We start from the raw sequence: 17,212 nt of genomic DNA, 5'->3' as shown, positions 1-17,212 counted from the left end.
CTGAACTCTAGTCGTGTTATAGGTTTACAATACTTATATGTAGTTTTTAGCCAAAAGGTGCATACTATGATATGTTTCTATAGAATTTTTAATCGTAACCATTTACAGAAAAAAAACGTTTAAAAGTTAAAATTCAAGATTTTTTCTTGCGGAAATCCACATACAAATAACATAAATGAAATGTATATTATTTTCAATTATGACTGCTTTGTAGGTTTAGGCAATAGGTAATATGTAATGAAAAAAATTTTAATTATGTATTTTAACCTTTGACTAAAAAAATAAAGGCAATTAATCTGGTTTTGCGAATTTGCTCCCATATTCATTCATTTCAGAGGAAGGCGTGAGAAAAGGACGAGGAGGAAAAGGAAGTATATTTGTCTGGGCCAGTGGGAACGGGGGGAAATATCAAGATAATTGTAATTGTGATGGCTATGCAACATCAATATATACGCTATCTGTGAGGTAACATTTTTTCTAGGTTTATTTATTGATTCTGCATGAAAAACAAGTTTATTGGATTATTTTTTCCTCATTTTTTTGTTTTGTTATTTTGTGCTTTCCTCTCTCACGTTGTAGTTCCATAAGTGACGCTAACAAATGTAATTGCCTGTCAAGTAGAATAGACCAGCAGACAAAGCCAGGATTCAGACAATTAGTTAACCAGGCAATTAGTTGAGTGCCAATAGACCTAAACAATGCATCACAAAATCCTGGAGATTTCTCTCTCCATTAGTTTATATTTTTTTGTTCTCCAAAATAAAAGATAGTTTCATTGTAACCTGGAATTTTATACAAAATAAAATAGTTTCCGAAATATTTGTCAATGTAAACTTTATCATGTCAGACCATGTACATCGAATGCTCAAACTAACAAGTCACATAATTTCCATAGGATGACGATTGTATCGTTTTTATAGATTTAAAGTTTTGCACTGCTCGATCCAGAACAGTACCCTTTAAATGATCAATAATGTGAAAGATATTGTCGTTTCTCGAGGTTTGAGCTTGACAATGTTTATTTCTGATAATTTCAATGTAATATCCTGCAGTAGGAATGCGCAAGTCACTTTTGTAGAGAAACCCCGAATAGACAAAGCTTTTGGGGTACCATTGTGAATCGGGTATTGCCATCTTTTTGTTGAGGATCACTTGAAATTGCACCTTCTTTCAAAATGTGCAATTCTCATAATTACTGTTAGTTAGAGACAAAGCTTTTATGTGTACTGTTGTGAATTAAGCATTGCCGTCTTTGAATGGAGGGTCGCTTGAAATTACGCTTAGTCCCTTTTTTAAGGTAATTAAAACAATTTAAATGCAAATCGAAAGAAGAACCCGTGTTTCTTATGTTTCATGATAAAAAACAATTGAAAAGTAAAAGTTACATATTTGTATGACTGACAATTAGCATTGCTTACATTGATAATTTATCAATATTATTAATATCTATTTCGTGCACAAAATTACAAGGATATAATTGAGACATTACTAAATCATTTATTATTAATAAATTTTCTTTTAGCTCTGCAAGTGAAAATGGTCTAGTACCCTGGTATAGTGAACAATGTAGTTCTACCCTTGCCACTACATACAGCAGCGGTAGTAGTAGGTAACGTTTTATTTTTATGGAAAGCCCTAGGATTAGCGCAGATCTCGTTCCTCTTCCCTTGAAAAACTTAAGAGTAAAATTAATTTGTCAAAGTTTGTTTTAAGGCAAACTCTTTAAAAAAGAAACTTTGGTATGCTTAACTTGAAAGGTTTATGTACAGGAAGGTTTAAAAATTAAATCGTAAACCCCTCAAGGAGGGGGGGGGGGGGGGGAGGCACGGCACCAACGGATAAAGACATGTGATAATTTCGTATTAATCATAAGATAGAGTAAATCAGAGTTTAGCATTTACGTAGAAAATAGTTCCAAATAAACCTTTAACAATCTCAATTATCATAATAATTTTTTTTCAGAAACATTTCTTTTTTCCCAAACATGTTTAATATAATGAAGACGTAGTTCTAACGAGTATCAAAACAGTTTGTCAAAATACATTAGAACAATGGTACTTTCAAAGGTAAAAGTCTGGTGTCGCTAATTTGTTATTTTCTAAATAGGAATAATCAAATGGCGCATATTTGTATACTTCAAAATTGAAAAAAATCAGTTTTCCGGTATTATTGCTTTAAACTCAAAATAAGGGAAATTGCCACTAAAACAATTCCACGCAGTGTACGTAAAGTTTTTGGCTGTAAATTGTTGAAAATATTCTTCTAATGAAGGATCAAAACTCAAAAGTAACTTGATGTCAAGTAAAATTCAATTGTTAATTCAACGTGGGAATCTCTAGGTTTCATGACAATGGTTCATTAGAAAACTTAGTTTAAACGTTGCACCGAATTAGTGACATTGATTTTTTGTTGTAAAACAAGGTTTTCTTACGAAGTTTATTTTCGCTGCAAAATCAATTCCGCGCAGTTTACGCACTGTGCAGTTTCCAGGTAATAGTTTTTGACTGTAAATCGTTTAAAATATTCTTCTAATGAAGGATCAAAACATCAAAAGTACTTGATGTTAAGTAAAATTCCATTGTAATTCACCGTGGGAATCTCTGGGTTTCATACCAAGTTTGAACGTTGCATTAATGACATTGATTTTTTTTGTAGAACAAGGTTTTTTTTATAAAGTTTATTAGAATTCTTGATTTAAAGTACTTCTTTATAATTTTAAGAATCATTATAAAATAAATGATATAATCATTTTTTATCTTGAACATTACGCTGTAAATAAACTTTACCTATTGTTAGTTTGCTGCTACACTGGATACAATAGAAATAGTTCGGATACAAACTGTGTGTTTAGATTCTGTAAAGGTTAAAAAGATATATATTCAGAATAAATTAAAAAGGTTTTTAAGAAACTGAAGATTTTTAACCGAAAACTTTTTTTTCTGACCATATTGTTATACACCTTTACCATATTAATACCATATATTTAGTAATTAAGCATACATTCACAGAATTGAAAACGATATGAAAAAAGTTCGATTTAAAAGCTTTTTGTATGTTTTATACTTTAGAAAAGTCTTTTTATACAATCAATGGCTACAAAAATCATTAATATAACCAATTTAAATATGTCCGAGTTTGCAGCTGTCGATTTGATTAAAAATATTAGTTCAGTTTCAGAATACGTTTTTGTAGCCTCAGTAAGAATGTTATTTTTTTAATATATAGCATTTATTTATATACATTTCATATACACACAAAACAAAACAAAAATCATCTTTATTATCCAAATAGTTGAACGCATGCTTGTCTGTATGTACTCCAGACTCTTCCTCGTCTACAGTTTGTTTCTTGGCCGTTTAATATTCCACGTTCTAACCAACCAATTAATCAAAGGGTGTCAAGAAAAAATATTTTTATCCTGACCATCAAATGCAAAGTTGTAGGGTATTTGAAAATCAGAGTTTGTTGCAAAGACTCCATTTCTTTTCAAAATACTAAACAAAATCTTTCACTTTTTATTTCGAATTCAATTAATTTTTAGAATTAATATTAAAAATGGAATTAGAAGTAGCATTAAATGATGTTTAATATTGTTAACGAAATAGATCAAATCAAATTCCAACCTCAGTAAAAATGATTCCCAATTGTTTTTCTTTGTAACATCCCTTGTCAAAACAGTAATATCTGATTCTCCCTTGTTAAGACAAAAATATCTGATTCTCCCTTGTCAAAACAGGGATATCTGTTTCTCCCTTGTAAAAACGAGATATCTGATTCTTCCCTTATCAAAACAGGGATATCTGTTTCTCCCTTGTAAAAACGAGATATCTGAGTCTCTCTTGTCAAAATAAGAATATCTGATTCTCCCTTGTCAAAACAGTAATATCTGATTCTCCCTTGTAAAAACGATAATATCTGATTCTCCCTTGTCAAAACAGAAATATCTGATTCTCCCTTGTCAAAACAGGATTATCTGATTCTCCCTTGTCAAAACAGAGATATCTGATTTTCCCAAGTCAAAACAGAAATATTTGTTTCTTCCTAGTTAAAACATTAATATCTGATTCTCCCTTGTTAAAACAGAAATATCTAATTCTCCCTAGTTAAAACAGAAATATCTGTTTCTCCCTAGTTAAAACAGAAATATCTGATTCTCCCTAGTTAAAACAGAAATATCTGATTCTCCCTAGTTAAAATAGGAATATCTTATTCTTCCTTGTTAAAACAGTAATAACTGATTCTCCCTTGTCAAAACAGGAATGTATGATTCTCCCATGTTAAGACAAAAATATCTGATTCTCCCTTGTCAAAACAGTAATATCTGATTCTTCCTTTTTAAAAACAGTAATATCTGATTTTCCCAAGTCAAAACAGAAATATTTGTTTCTTCCTAGTTAAAACATTAATATCTGATTTTCCCTTGTCAAAACAGGAAAATCTGATTCCTTACTTAAAACAGGAATATCTTATAAAAGTTGCAGGTGGTTTTGACAGTATAAATTTAAATATTTAACCAATAAAGTATTTAAATGAGCATATTTCGCTTAAAATTTGCATCGTCATTGGTGTTATATTCTAATTAAATTTCCATAGTTATTGTAAAGAAAATTCCAATTACAATATTTAAGAGATTTAAATTCAAAGTAAAATTTTATCTGAACTATTCAAAAAATGTATTGTACAACAACACGTAACATTTAAATGATTTTTCTTTTTCGTCATTGACACTTTTTTATTTATTCATCTTGATATGTATCAATTTTTAACCCAACTTTTTGTTATTATTTGATTGGTTTAGTTCCTGAGTAAATGAGCTGACAAATTATTTCTTGGGTATCATCTTGGAGGGCTAGTTCATCATAACATTGACTTGTCTTCTCAACATCTTGCACTCTATATTTTTAAATTTCAAGTTCATGAAAGTAAATTTAATTACTATATTTATCACAAAGTAAAGAAATTAAATAGTTCAATCATTAATTTTGCAATGTTTATTTATTAAAAGGGACAAAAAGGAGACATAGTATCTAGTAATTTTAATGTATGATTTTTTTTGAATTGACAAAAGGACATTCTTAGAGTGTAGAGCAAAGTAAAAGTCTAACTGTAACAATTATTTCTTATCGCGAATTTTTGTCTTACTTCTATTCATGACTAGAGTGTGGACTAACCTGTAACATTTTCCGTCAAACCATTCCACTTCACCAATAGTACAATTAGTTTGTTTACAGTAACCAGGAGTCCTCAACAGTCTCTTAAGAAATTTCAATGTAAAAATCAGTACAACTAGGGTTGCTAATCGTTTTTGTAAACGATCGTTAAACGATCGTTTTTGTTTCGTTTTCAAAAACGATCGTTTCGTTTTCGAAAAAAACGATCGTTTTTAAAAACGACCCACTCGTTTTGAACTTTTAGAAAACGAATAGCGATCGTTTTTGAAAACGATCGTTTTTATTAAAACGATTTGCGACCGTTTTTTATACGATTGTTTTTAAAAAATGATCGTTTTTGAAAAAAAAGGTTATTGACAATTATGTTAACGAAGGGTCTTCGTTAACGATCGTTAACGAAGGGTTGTCGTTAACGATCGTTAACGAAACGACGAACTTTATCAAAACGGTCGTTTTTTGGAAAAAAAAATTACATGCAACTTTATTGAATGTCGTCTTACATGAAGTTTAACAGTTGTGGGGGAGTTAAAACTCCTTGATATTTTCTTAAAAACTACTGAATGATAAGTACAGATGCCCTTCAGGTCGGTTTCCTGTCTTCGTTAACGTAGGGGTCGTCGTTAACGATCTTTAACGAAGGTTCCTCGTTAACGATCGTTAACGAAGGTTGTCGTTAACGATCGTGAACGAAGGTTGTCGTTAACAAAGGTCCGTCGTTAACTATCGTTAACAAAGGGTCGTCGTTAACGATCGTCAACGAAACGACGAATTTAAAAAAACTATCGTTTTTAAAACGATCGTTTTGTTTTCGATTTTTCGTCGTAGTTTTCATAACGAAACGACCGTTTTTCTGAAAAATGAAAACGTTAACATCCCTAAGTACAACTAGTCTAGAGTCAATTAATGAAATTAAATTTTTACCTAACATTATATATATTGATTGACAAACATTAATTTCAGGGGTAATAATAATGATATTTAAAATTGATATTTCTGTAAAAATTGTGTCAAAGAATTAATTATTCCAATATCTGCATCTTTAGGTAGGAGAGATCCACACTGGACTCTACTTAGATTAAAAACATTTTCTATTCTTCTTCACAATAGACTAGGAAGTAAATATATATTGGTCAATGACAACGAAACAGAAAATGGAAAGAAGATTATCTTAAAATTGCATTAGAATTTATTTTTGGTATTTTTGAGATAGTTGTTAAACTAATCATAATTTGATCGATGCAAATTAAGAGGAAAACTACTTAGCTATTACCAAGCGTTGTGAACTAGAACGGGAAGATACAATTTATGAGATAATAAAGCTGACGTTGTGACCTCGTAGCTCCTCTAATTTTGATTTTATGCACAAGTTTGGGAAGAATAAGTTAATCCGTTTATATTATAAAGTAAAATTAAATTTCAATCTTTCCTGCAATTTACTGTAGTTTTACCTGCAAGAACAGGAACATTCTAAGTTTTGTTTATCAAGTTTTATTCAAATTTTGGGGCCTCCTGGTTTTCAAATATTTTTAATGATTACGTTATTAGAAGAAAGGTGATTAAAAGTAAATACCGTCACTAAGGCGTCTCATAAATATAAAAAATATATTTCAATCACCTTTCTCTGACTTGGTCGTTTTCTCCAAGTTCTGGTTGCCGGACAGCTACCTACAGAATACTCATTAAAGCACTGGTTTAGCTGAGGGTTGTACAGTGATCCTTCAATGCACCCGCATACACTCTCACCGTACCTGAAAGTTTATGTACAGCATAAGAAATTTAAATTAAAAATTCTCAGTTTGATATGGTTGAATATTTGGCACGCCGTTTTCTCAAATCCAACTATTCTTTAAAAGTATCTGAAACAAATTAAAAAAGATGTCTGCATTTTGTCATGGTCACATTGATTATAGCATGATTTTCTTGAATCCTACAACTAATGATGCATAATTATAGTTTTAATATTCAAAACTTACTTGTTGTAATACAGTTGCATCCCTGCTGGGCAAGAGGTTCGAATGTTAACACATTCGTCGTTGTACAGTATTGGAAGCTGAGGATCCTAAAACAGAAAGCTTTAACTTTTATAAAATAGTACGACCAAAGTAATATTCATAATGAAGAATAAGAAAACTAGAACAATAAAACAAACCTCAGCATCATTTTACGTGAAAAAAAATAATTCTTTATTGTATTTTGCATATCACATTAAAATCAATTAAAAATTAAATGACGTTGCAAAATTTTCTAATCTTGAAACATTCAAGACTGGGATCGTGAAATTGTTGATTATCAGCAATCTAGCCTGTAGAATAACCTACATAGGACACATGATCTAGATTAGCTGACCTAAAACAACTAACCTAAATTAACCTCTAAGTTAATTAAGTCTAAATCTATAACGGTCGGAGACCTTATAGTTCTCGATACAATTGTAAAAAATATTCTTTATATAAATTTAAAATGTCCAAATACATATTATTATTATCATTATTATTATTATTAACTAAGTTAGAACAACTAACCTAGAGAAACGAACACAGATAGACTAACTTAATATAACTTTCGTTGGACAACTAACCTAGACAGCTTACCTAGAACAACTAAAATAGATCAACAAACCTAGATCAACTAATCTAAATTAATTAACCTACAATTAACTAGAACTAGACAACCTAACCTAGTTCAATTTCAGCTAATTTCAAACAATTAACATCAACAATTAACTTAGAACAACTAACATTTATCAACTAACCTGAAATAAATAAACTAGATCAACTAACAGACAGGTTGTCACACATCATATTGGATCGTTACCTAGATCAACTAAGCTGGATTAACTAACCTAGACCAACTAACCTAAATCAACTAACCTCAATCAACCAACCTGGATCAACTAACCTAAATCAACTAACCTAGACCAACTAACCTAAATCAACTAACCTCGATCAACTAACCTGGATCAACTAACCTATATAAACTAACCTAGATCAACTAACCTAGATCAACTAACCTGGATCAACTAACCTAGATCAACTAACCTAGATCAACTAACCTTGATCAACTAACCTAGATCAATTAACCTAGATCAACTAACCTAGATCAACTAACCTAGATCAACTAACCTAGATCAACTAACCTGGATCAACTCACCTAGATCAAATAACCTTGATCAACTAACCTAGATCAACTAACCTGGATCAACTAACCTGGATCAACTAACCTAGATCAACTAACCTAGATCAACTAACCTAGATCAACTAACCTAGATCAACGAACCTGACACAGATTTATTTTGCATACTCCGTGCAGTTCCCCACGAACAGCAAAAAACAGTTCATCCTCAGCGCATGGACCTCTTAAATTAGTTCATTTGAATTCAACAAAGATTGGTAATGTTTGGAAGTTTTTTTATTTTCATTGATTTTTTGTTTTTTTAAATGTAATGTTTTTCGTTGCGAACATAACATAACATAACTATAACATAACTATGTTCGCATCTTTATATGTTAGGTGCAAAACTACGCACTTAACAGAAAAAATATGTATTTAAAATGTCATACATGGGGGTGTAGCTAACCTTGTGGAATGTTTATAACATTGCGAATCAACTATATGATACAGTTTTTTTCTTCTCTTGCACTGCAATGCCTAAAAATAAAGTAGGTCATATCAATACTTCAAATTTGGTAAAAGATCAAATATAATCATATAAAAATCGTTTTGATGCTTGAAATTCAGCGCCCATTTATTTGCATAAGGTTCATTCCCAAAAAAGGGACAGCCTCAAAAAATGATCATCTCCGATATTGGTGAAAAGTGAAATTTGATTTAATGTTTGAAAAAAAAATATTTCATTTTTACCATTTTTTTTTTTGGGGGGGGGGAGGGGACCTCTGGGCCCAGGGATCAGGGATAATGCAAAGATGTAACATGTAAAAAACTTATACCTTGTTTTTTCCAAATATTGTGTTTATCTCTCTCACTGAGAATTCCAATACTATAATTGCTCCTAAAATTACAGAAGTTAAATGGAATTTTTTAAATAAATTGATTCAGAGATGTGAGTAAGCAATGGAAGTTACAAAATTAAATAATATTTTTATTTAGAGTGATAATTTTAGTTTTTAATCACATTTTTAAGTCGCCATTTTGTGTACACAGTAAAAAAATTGCTCGGAATTTCAGAGTTTTTTTGAAAAAAAATCGACAAATTTTTATTATGCACAAATTTTAAATTTTAACAAGCCATCTAACATTTTTGGTTCGTTCGGCTCAGCCGTTGTATTTGTATTAAACAAAGAAACAAAGTAACAGGCAAACAAACTTGGATTAAAATATACTTACTCAATAAAGTGTTTATCTTGTCTGGCATTCTAATTGCATCATCTTGAATACTGCTGAGACGGAGACTCATCTCATCATTGATTGCTTTAGCATTGAGAGGATCATTATCTAGATCATCTTCTTCATCTTCTAAAGGTTCATCCTCCTCCTCTGTGCTGTCAGTGTGCAAATCAATAAAACGAACTCGATCACTTCCGTGTTCCCAATTTCCCATCTTTGATTCTGGTTTATCTAACATATTAATGTTTATCACTTCTTTACTTTTAGCTAGATATTCAACTGGCCTGGTCGTTGTTTCAGAATTTTCTGGTGGTTCTGTATTATTTTCAAGAGTAGATATCTAAAAAATATTGTTTTGTCAGAGGTACAGATATGAACTCAGTTTTTGCTACAAAGTAAATCGTTCTAATCCTTTAACTTTACAGACATGTTGATGTAAACCGTTTGATATTTCAAACCTAAATTATTTAATCTAATGACTCATACTTTGAAAAATAAAAAAGTATTCAAAGATGTAGGGATTAGGAGATTGAAGTTTGTGGCATGAACTCAGCTTCATTAACATAAAAAATGGTGCAAACTTATGAAATATTTTCACATTTAGATTAAACTATCTAATTCCTCTCTAACTGTCCATTTTGAATTCTTACTTATAATTTTAATCTTCCATTGCTACCTCTTTATCTTCAGACTCCGTCACTGACACCATATTCTCCACTACTGTGTCCACATCAGATATTAGCAGTCTTGACTCCGGCCTAGTTTTAAATCATAACTCATTTGATTTTCAACTAAAATTCAGATTTAATCACAATGAAAGAAATAATCGTCTATAAATTGGGTCTGTCCTATTGAACGATTTTTGGACCCCCCCCCTCATATCAATTTGTACATGACGAAATTAGTAAATTAGTATTTATTTATTATTATTTAGGGTTAGTGGGGGGAGGAAGTATAAATATCACATTTTAAAAATGCTCTTAATTATTCACAGCCTCTCTCACGTAATTTAGAATTTATAAAAAATATTCACTTTACTGTAATTTAAAACAGGTGGAATAGTTTCTAGTATTTACTCTATCAGCGTATAAGTAGAACTGACGAGTATGGCGCTCAATTCTACCATTCTTTACGTATCAGGGATAAATATTTCTCTTTGTTTTGTGTTTTCTCGAATTTAACATTCATATCATGAAAAATAGTAATCTTTGAAATGTGTTAATATTTGTAAAATAAAATTGAAACCCTGAATTTCTGAAGCATCCAGCTTATTTATTTAAAATTCTTCATTTTTCAGTAAATGACTATTTTGCTAAATAACTATTATATAGATATAGTTTCATTTGTTAAAAACTCATTTCTAATAAAAAAAATCAAGGTTTGTATGTAATGCAATGATTTAAATATAAGTTTAATGTTCGAACTGTGATGAATATATAGCCTGTAGCTAGACATTACAGCAATTTAAAGTAGAATTTCTGTCTTGAATTCCCTCACTTTAATATTTATTCATTTTTATATTAACAATTCTTAATACTATCCTTAAATTCAATTAACAAACGTGTGTTGTAAAATACCCTTAAAAACGATTTAAAATAGAAAACAGTTTCGCGTGATTATTAACAAAGTACTTTATTATTCAAACATGTTTAAAATACCAACATTTTCGGAGAAAGGAATTTGCTGAGTTACGGTTAAATGTGCGTATTTAGACTTTAAAACAAAAATAAATTGAGTTACAAGCTTAGGCCAGAACTCGTTTTGCAATCCAATGCTTATAGTTTCTTTAAAAATTAGATTATTATATATTACTAGGCTTTTATGGCGCTTTACTTTTAGGCGTTCAGGTAGGGATTTTAAAGCCGCCACTTTTACGTCGCTCTCAAATAAAAAATGTGTTTTTCTGTTTACATCGGTGGACATAAAAAATCGGAACAGTCAACAAGGTTTATCGACGGTCAAAATTGACAAATTTTGACCGTCGATATTTTGGGATAATATGAGTTGCCATAAAAAATATAACCCATTCGGTTCAGCTGTTTTTTTGTTTTTGTTTTTATGCAATCAAGTAAACAAACATACTTACAAGTTAAGATGTATAGATATACATATAGTTTAGATATACATCTTTGAATTCAAAAACCTTTATTCTTCACCAATATTATCTATTTTCTAATATTTACAAAAAAAACATTTAACGTCTTAAAATAATTCGAATTCCATGGATTTATTTAGACAAGGGGAAAGAAAGGTTGTAACTACAGACCTGCATGGTGGTTGTACTGCTAGCCATACTGGTACCTCTGCTTCTTCACCTATGGCAGCTGGTATCATAGCCCTAGTCCTGGAGGTAAATTCTTTAATAAATCATTATTTTTGTTTAAGAATATCAACATAAAAGAAGAAAAAATTAAAAAACTGGTCAGATATGTCCGCACACATTTTTTAATAAAGAAACCACAGATATCCTATTGTTTAAAGCTTTTAGTAAGTCAACTTTTTGTGCGTCCTCGGGGTGCGATTTCAATTTGCGTCCTCATTATAGAATTAAGATATTGCAACCTCCTAGCGTCAACATTTTTATATTTTTCGCCTTCTATGATAAGGGATATGTAGACTTTTGTTGAATTCCCTACGTTAGTTCTATCAGTGTAGTTCTGTCGAAACTGCAATAATTCTTCGGTTAGAGTGGTAGGCATGAGTTAAAATGTAACAACTTTAGTTATTAAAATTCTTTACGACAGTGAAAATTAGAGTTTGTTTAATTGGATTTTTACAATTAGGCCAATCCCAACCTTTACTGGAGAGACATACAGCATATAACAGTAAGAACAGCAAAACAGGCAAATTTAAAGGTATTTATATACAAAAAAATGTTTTGTTTGTTTTTAAATATTAAAGTGATATCCCCGATCTAAAATCAGTAAACCGGCCAAAAAAATTGTTGCTTTTTCTCCTTTGCTTTAATAATTAAGTGCCGAAGAGCCACAGTCACAACTTTTAAAATTATTTAAAATCTAACGTCTTTTTTTATAAACCTTTATTTTTTTAGTTCTTTTATTTTAAAATAATGATGCAAATTTGAATTTTTGATTTCAGGCCCAAGATTGGAGAACAAACGGTGCAGGATACAATGTCAGTCATGCTTTTGGATTCGGTTTAATGGATGCTGGTGCAATGGTAAAACTAGCGGTTAATTGGGCATCTGTACCAGAACAAAAGGTTAGAGATGATTAATAGTGAGTTTTGTAAATGATAGCAAATAATTAGATAAAAAGCTGAACAAATCTTTTCATATCGTTAGCCATCGAAAAACGATAAGACAAAATACTTCAGTTTAATTGAAAATCTCTAAGTGGGGAACTCCTGTGAAGATCGTGAAAAATGTTAATCGTATCTAGTTAGGGATTAAATATATAATAGTTAATAATATATAATTGTAAATCATGTGTAAAACTTCAATTTGATTAAAATTCGCTCCTTCTTCTTTATATATACTTTGTTTGTTTGTTTCCAAAAAACGTCAAAACTGCTGAACCGATCAGGCTCAAATATTTTGTGGGATAAATATTTTGAACCAAAAGAAGGTTTATGGATGATCGAGTTTTCAAAAATTTGCCTCTAATAAAATTTTTTTTTGAACATTCTAAAAATCCACGAAATATTTTTATAAAATCCGCGAATTTTATTTTATGTATACAAAGAGAAAATGTTCACAATTGAAATAGAAGATGGCTAAAAGCATAGATATTTAAAATACAAATTGCGCCTTTAAAAAAGAAGAGCGTAATAATTCAGTTTAGATTTTGTATATAATAAATGACTATAAATAATGCAGGTAAAAACAAAATAAAAAATTTAATCCCTTTAAAAAGTTTTTGTGATGCACAAATTTAAAATCCTGTAAAGTTAAAATTCAAAAATGAAACAAATTGGATGTTTGAATCGCATTATAAGTTTAAGTTTTCTCAAGAAATAAACTATTCTTGTTACTCCAGAAAGAGGAAATATTTTAAATTAAAGTTTATTTTTTTGAATTTAAAGGCAACAACATTAAAGCTTTTATGATGGAAACTAAATTTAGAACTATCAAGACCGAATTTAATGAATTTGAGCTAGTTCGATGAACTACCTACTAAACTTCTATCGGTTCAAATTTGAGATAAAGGTCCATGAGGATCTGAAAAGATTATTCAGAATTTGAACCAGTGGTAGGTATAGTTCAGCGACCTTTCAAATTTATTAAATTTGGTCTCTGATGATTGTATTCATAACATTTTTGTCAAATTGAATAACATTTGTTTTCAATAAAGTATAAATGTTATTGTTTTGGCAAAAGTGGGCAATTCTCATTTTAAAATGTCTTTTGTTAGTCCTGCGAGGCAACATGGGCAGGAGGTATAAAAATACCAATGACTCAGGATGTTCAACTTATGATCCCAGTTCAAGAAGGTTGTTCAGCAGTTTCTGTGCTTGAACATGTCCACGTGAAGGTTAACATCAATTCACTTTCTCAACGCGGAGCTTTCTCTTTGTTCCTAGAGTCACCTAGCGGTACTATATCGAACCTGCTTGCTCCTCGTCCCTTGGATCATTCGGTTTCAGGTAAGATTTCCAAATCCAAAGGAATTGACTCTTTGCCACAAACTCGGATTTTTAATTCTCAATTTATTTAAAACCAAATGTCGTAGACCGTAGATATTTCAAACTATGAATTCTGGTGGATCAAACAATTTAAGTTTGAAATATGAAAGGTATGCATCATCTGGTTGTTGAGATTTAGGTATTATAAAATTGGGATTTGTGGCAAAAACTCAATTCCCCTTTGCGAGAATTCAAATCTACATTGAGAAGACAAAAATATGAACTAAATATAAAGAAGGTTCCCTCCAAAATTTCAGATTATTCTGCAGTTCTAAAGCAAGAAACTTAAAATATATGACTTTTTCTTTTCTCCTCTTCAGAACCAAAAAAAATCTGTGAACATATCTCTTAGAACTAAAAATTGCCCACCGTTTTTATCCACTCATGAAACCTCCACTACATTACCTTTCAGATTTATACATATATCAGGATTTGAGGGATTTCAGATCTGGCCTCTTATGTCCACACACTACTGGGGGGAAAACCCAACTGGCAACTGGACGCTTACAATTAGGTATATCATATTTAAAAACTAAGATAATAAAAGATCATCAAAAAATAGTAAAAGATTCTTCATATCTAAAAAATAAATTGATTTGATAATTTAGCTTTTAACTGCTACTCTAAAGTCGGCGTTGTGAATCGTTTTTTCGCGTGTTTTTCTGTTTGAATTGGTGCACTTTCAAAAATAATAAATTTCTACCTTTTTTGCTGGCAAAATTATACAAAAACCTTTCCTTTGGTCAAAAATGTTGCCTTCCCCCACAAAAAAAAAAAAATTATGCTCGATCGGGATCAGCCGTTTTGTCGTTTTTTTTTTCTTTTTTGACATTACACCCAAATAAAAAGGTAAACATAGTTTGAATTACATCACGAAATTCCTGTTTACACTTCACAAAGTTTAACAACTTTAAACTCTTTGATTTCCTGGCTTCAAGGACACAATTTGCAGTGAAGAAACAAAAGCCAAACTCAGTAAAAACATTTCTTCATCAAAGAAAAAAATCATTGGATTTTCGCTTTTAATAAGAAAATATTCTGCTATGTTTTACCTACAAAGTTTAATTAATTCTCATTTGAATTTGGAATAAACTTCTTTGAGAACTGTGTAGATGACAGGCCAGTGCAGAAAATCTTATTTTTCCCTTTTATTTAGAAACGGGGGAGAGAGAATGTCAAGAATCGATGAATGGAAACTCATTCTTTATGGAACTTCAAACCATCATAATCTATCTATTCAACCTTCTGATGAGAGAAACTGAATTAAGCAGTTTTTCTTCTCACCATATATGTTTAAATAAATTTTTTAACTAATTTTCACATTTTCAAACATTTTAAAATTATCTAAGCTGCAATTGGTTTTATATTTTTCATCTTGACAATCCGGTTCCATCTCATGCATTCTGTATTCTGCTTTGTTTTCCATTCAATAAATAAATCAAAATTGTGTAATCATTCCTAAAGGTTAACCTAATGTATTTGTGAAATACCTAAACTGGTCCATTTGAAACTTATCAATCCAATCCTTTTAAAACTTTCAAATTCATTCGGAAACCACCGTTTTAGTTAAGATCAATTCACTTTTGCAAGAAAAATGTCTTCAAAATATATCGTCATCTATTAAAATGTTTGCTCTGTGTTCCACAGTTTACTCTTAACTTTAAGTTTCGAAATAAAACAGTTTACTTTGGGTTTAAATAGACGTCAGTCTGAATAGGTTTAAATATTTTTTTTCAACCCCCTTTTCCCCCCTAACATTTTATACCTTGACATCTGAATGAAATGAAGGCTGTAATGATGAAAGGGAAGGGGAACAATTTCCTACTTTTCCTACTAAATATATAGGAATTCCAGAACTTAATTTGAATTGTAAAGGTAGGCTTATTGACAAAATTATGGAATACTAAAATTTTATGAGACTCGAAGCTAATCAGGCCAAACTCGTACCAGTACAGCACGGCACGGCACATTTTTACAGACTGTTTTTTGTTCTAACTGTATCTAACACCATTTCTCATAATTATTTCATGAAGTTTTTTTTCTCTCTCAACTCTAAGGGGGATTCCACCAATCCTAATGCTTTTAAACATACGTAAAAAACTGCTTGCACCTTAATAAGTAGTTGATGATCTAATACTGCCTCTAAGTTTTTAAAAGTATATTCGAAAAAAGACCTGCCAAAAGAGCGCAAGGACCTATGAAGTGTTTACACTGTACATCTGAAATACCTCGACCAACAAAAAAAGTGAATCCTTCCAGTAAAATGTGTACATCGGACCAAACAGAATGATTGTCAAAAAGTTTTATTAACCTTTTGTTGATTAAGGAGAAATGTTAAGTTTGTTCCTTTAATAAATTTTCCTGTACAATTGGTGCCCTAGTAAGTTTTGTATTGGAATTTCTGTATCCTGGAAATATCTATAAAATACTGAAGATAAATAAACCTAAATGTTGGGTATTTGGACCAGTATGTCAGATAATGTTATTGAGAGGAGAAAGAGTAAGGTAGAAAGGGTACATACAAGCAACTTTTTGAGAATTAAAATGTGTAAATTATGCGCTATAATGTTAACAAGCACGAACATAAAAATCTATGCTTTATTTACATTAAGACATACTACATGTATATTTGCAACCTGATGGAGAAAATCTTTAATATTTCAAACTTTAACTATTTTATCTGACTTAATATATAGTTTGAAATGTCAAAGGGGTATGAACATCGGGGTGTAAAGATATAGGGATAAATAAATCAGTGTTTGCTGCAAACAGTCTGTTGGTTGACCTTTAAAGTTTTACTCTACCTATAGCATGCGGAAAGCTTAAGTATAAACGGAACAAAAAGAAGAATTGTTTTTGAAGAATTTGGTATAGGCCGGCCAGACACGTTTTATCTGTAAAATTTAAATTAATCGGTTCAATTCTTAAACGCTCCCTTCAAACGGATGATTGAAAGAAAAGTGTTAAGAATGAAAAGAATGGAATTTTCATTACTTTCTTTAGTCTCAGCTGAATTGTTGAAATAGAATATCTTGGATCAGAAGATAAAAACA

General features: G+C 30.7%; 2 protein-coding genes across 6 annotated transcripts in view; one reads left to right on the top strand and one right to left on the bottom strand.

Moving 5' to 3' along the window:
• LOC111700479 (furin-like protease 1) overlaps nt 1-15,611 on the top strand; it is a 31,155-nt gene extending 15,544 nt beyond the window's left edge. For all 5 annotated transcript variants that reach the window (XM_023471400.1, XM_023471402.1, XM_023471401.1 and 2 more), the window contains 8 exons: nt 336-465; nt 1,523-1,609; nt 11,751-11,865; nt 12,299-12,370; nt 12,615-12,737; nt 13,889-14,120; nt 14,589-14,673; nt 15,316-15,611. In XM_023471400.1, coding sequence (XP_023327168.1) covers nt 336-465; nt 1,523-1,609; nt 11,751-11,865; nt 12,299-12,370; nt 12,615-12,737; nt 13,889-14,120; nt 14,589-14,673; nt 15,316-15,421 — 950 coding nt within the window. In that variant the 3' untranslated portion in view covers nt 15,422-15,611. The remainder of the gene's footprint in view (nt 1-335; nt 466-1,522; nt 1,610-11,750; nt 11,866-12,298; nt 12,371-12,614; nt 12,738-13,888; nt 14,121-14,588; nt 14,674-15,315) is intronic.
• Nucleotides 3,210-10,411, bottom strand: LOC111700481 (uncharacterized). Its single transcript, XM_023471405.1, has 10 exons — nt 10,192-10,411; nt 9,516-9,855; nt 9,119-9,180; nt 8,749-8,819; nt 8,448-8,526; nt 7,145-7,230; nt 6,787-6,919; nt 5,172-5,254; nt 4,802-4,893; nt 3,210-3,371 (listed from the first exon to the last, which is right to left on the bottom strand). The coding sequence occupies exons 1-10, from the start codon at nt 10,222-10,224 to the stop codon at nt 3,280-3,282; spliced, it is 1,071 nt and encodes a 356-aa protein (XP_023327173.1). The 5' UTR covers nt 10,225-10,411; the 3' UTR covers nt 3,210-3,279.
• Nucleotides 15,612-17,212: the final 1,601 nt, after the last annotated feature.

Source organism: Eurytemora carolleeae, unplaced genomic scaffold (genome assembly GCF_000591075.1).
Source record: "Eurytemora carolleeae unplaced genomic scaffold, Eaff_2.0 scaffold402, whole genome shotgun sequence".
NCBI lineage: Eukaryota > Metazoa > Arthropoda > Copepoda > Calanoida > Temoridae > Eurytemora > Eurytemora carolleeae.
This window is presented reverse-complemented; position numbering and strand designations above follow the sequence as displayed.

What these genes read in the sequence shown, in the direction of transcription:
- LOC111700481 (XM_023471405.1), bottom strand. Translation starts at nt 10,224, where the DNA reads ATGGTGTCAGTGACGGAGTCTGAAGATAAAGAG. An exon ending in GCAAAATAAATCTGTGTCAG is followed by an intron (nt 7,231 to 8,447) that starts GTTCGTTGATCT and finishes TTTCTGTTTTAG; the next exon opens with GATCCTCAGCTTCCAATACT. An exon ending in TTTGACGGAAAATGTTACAG is followed by an intron (nt 4,894 to 5,171) that starts GTTAGTCCACAC and finishes TTAAAAATATAG; the next exon opens with AGTGCAAGATGTTGAGAAGA.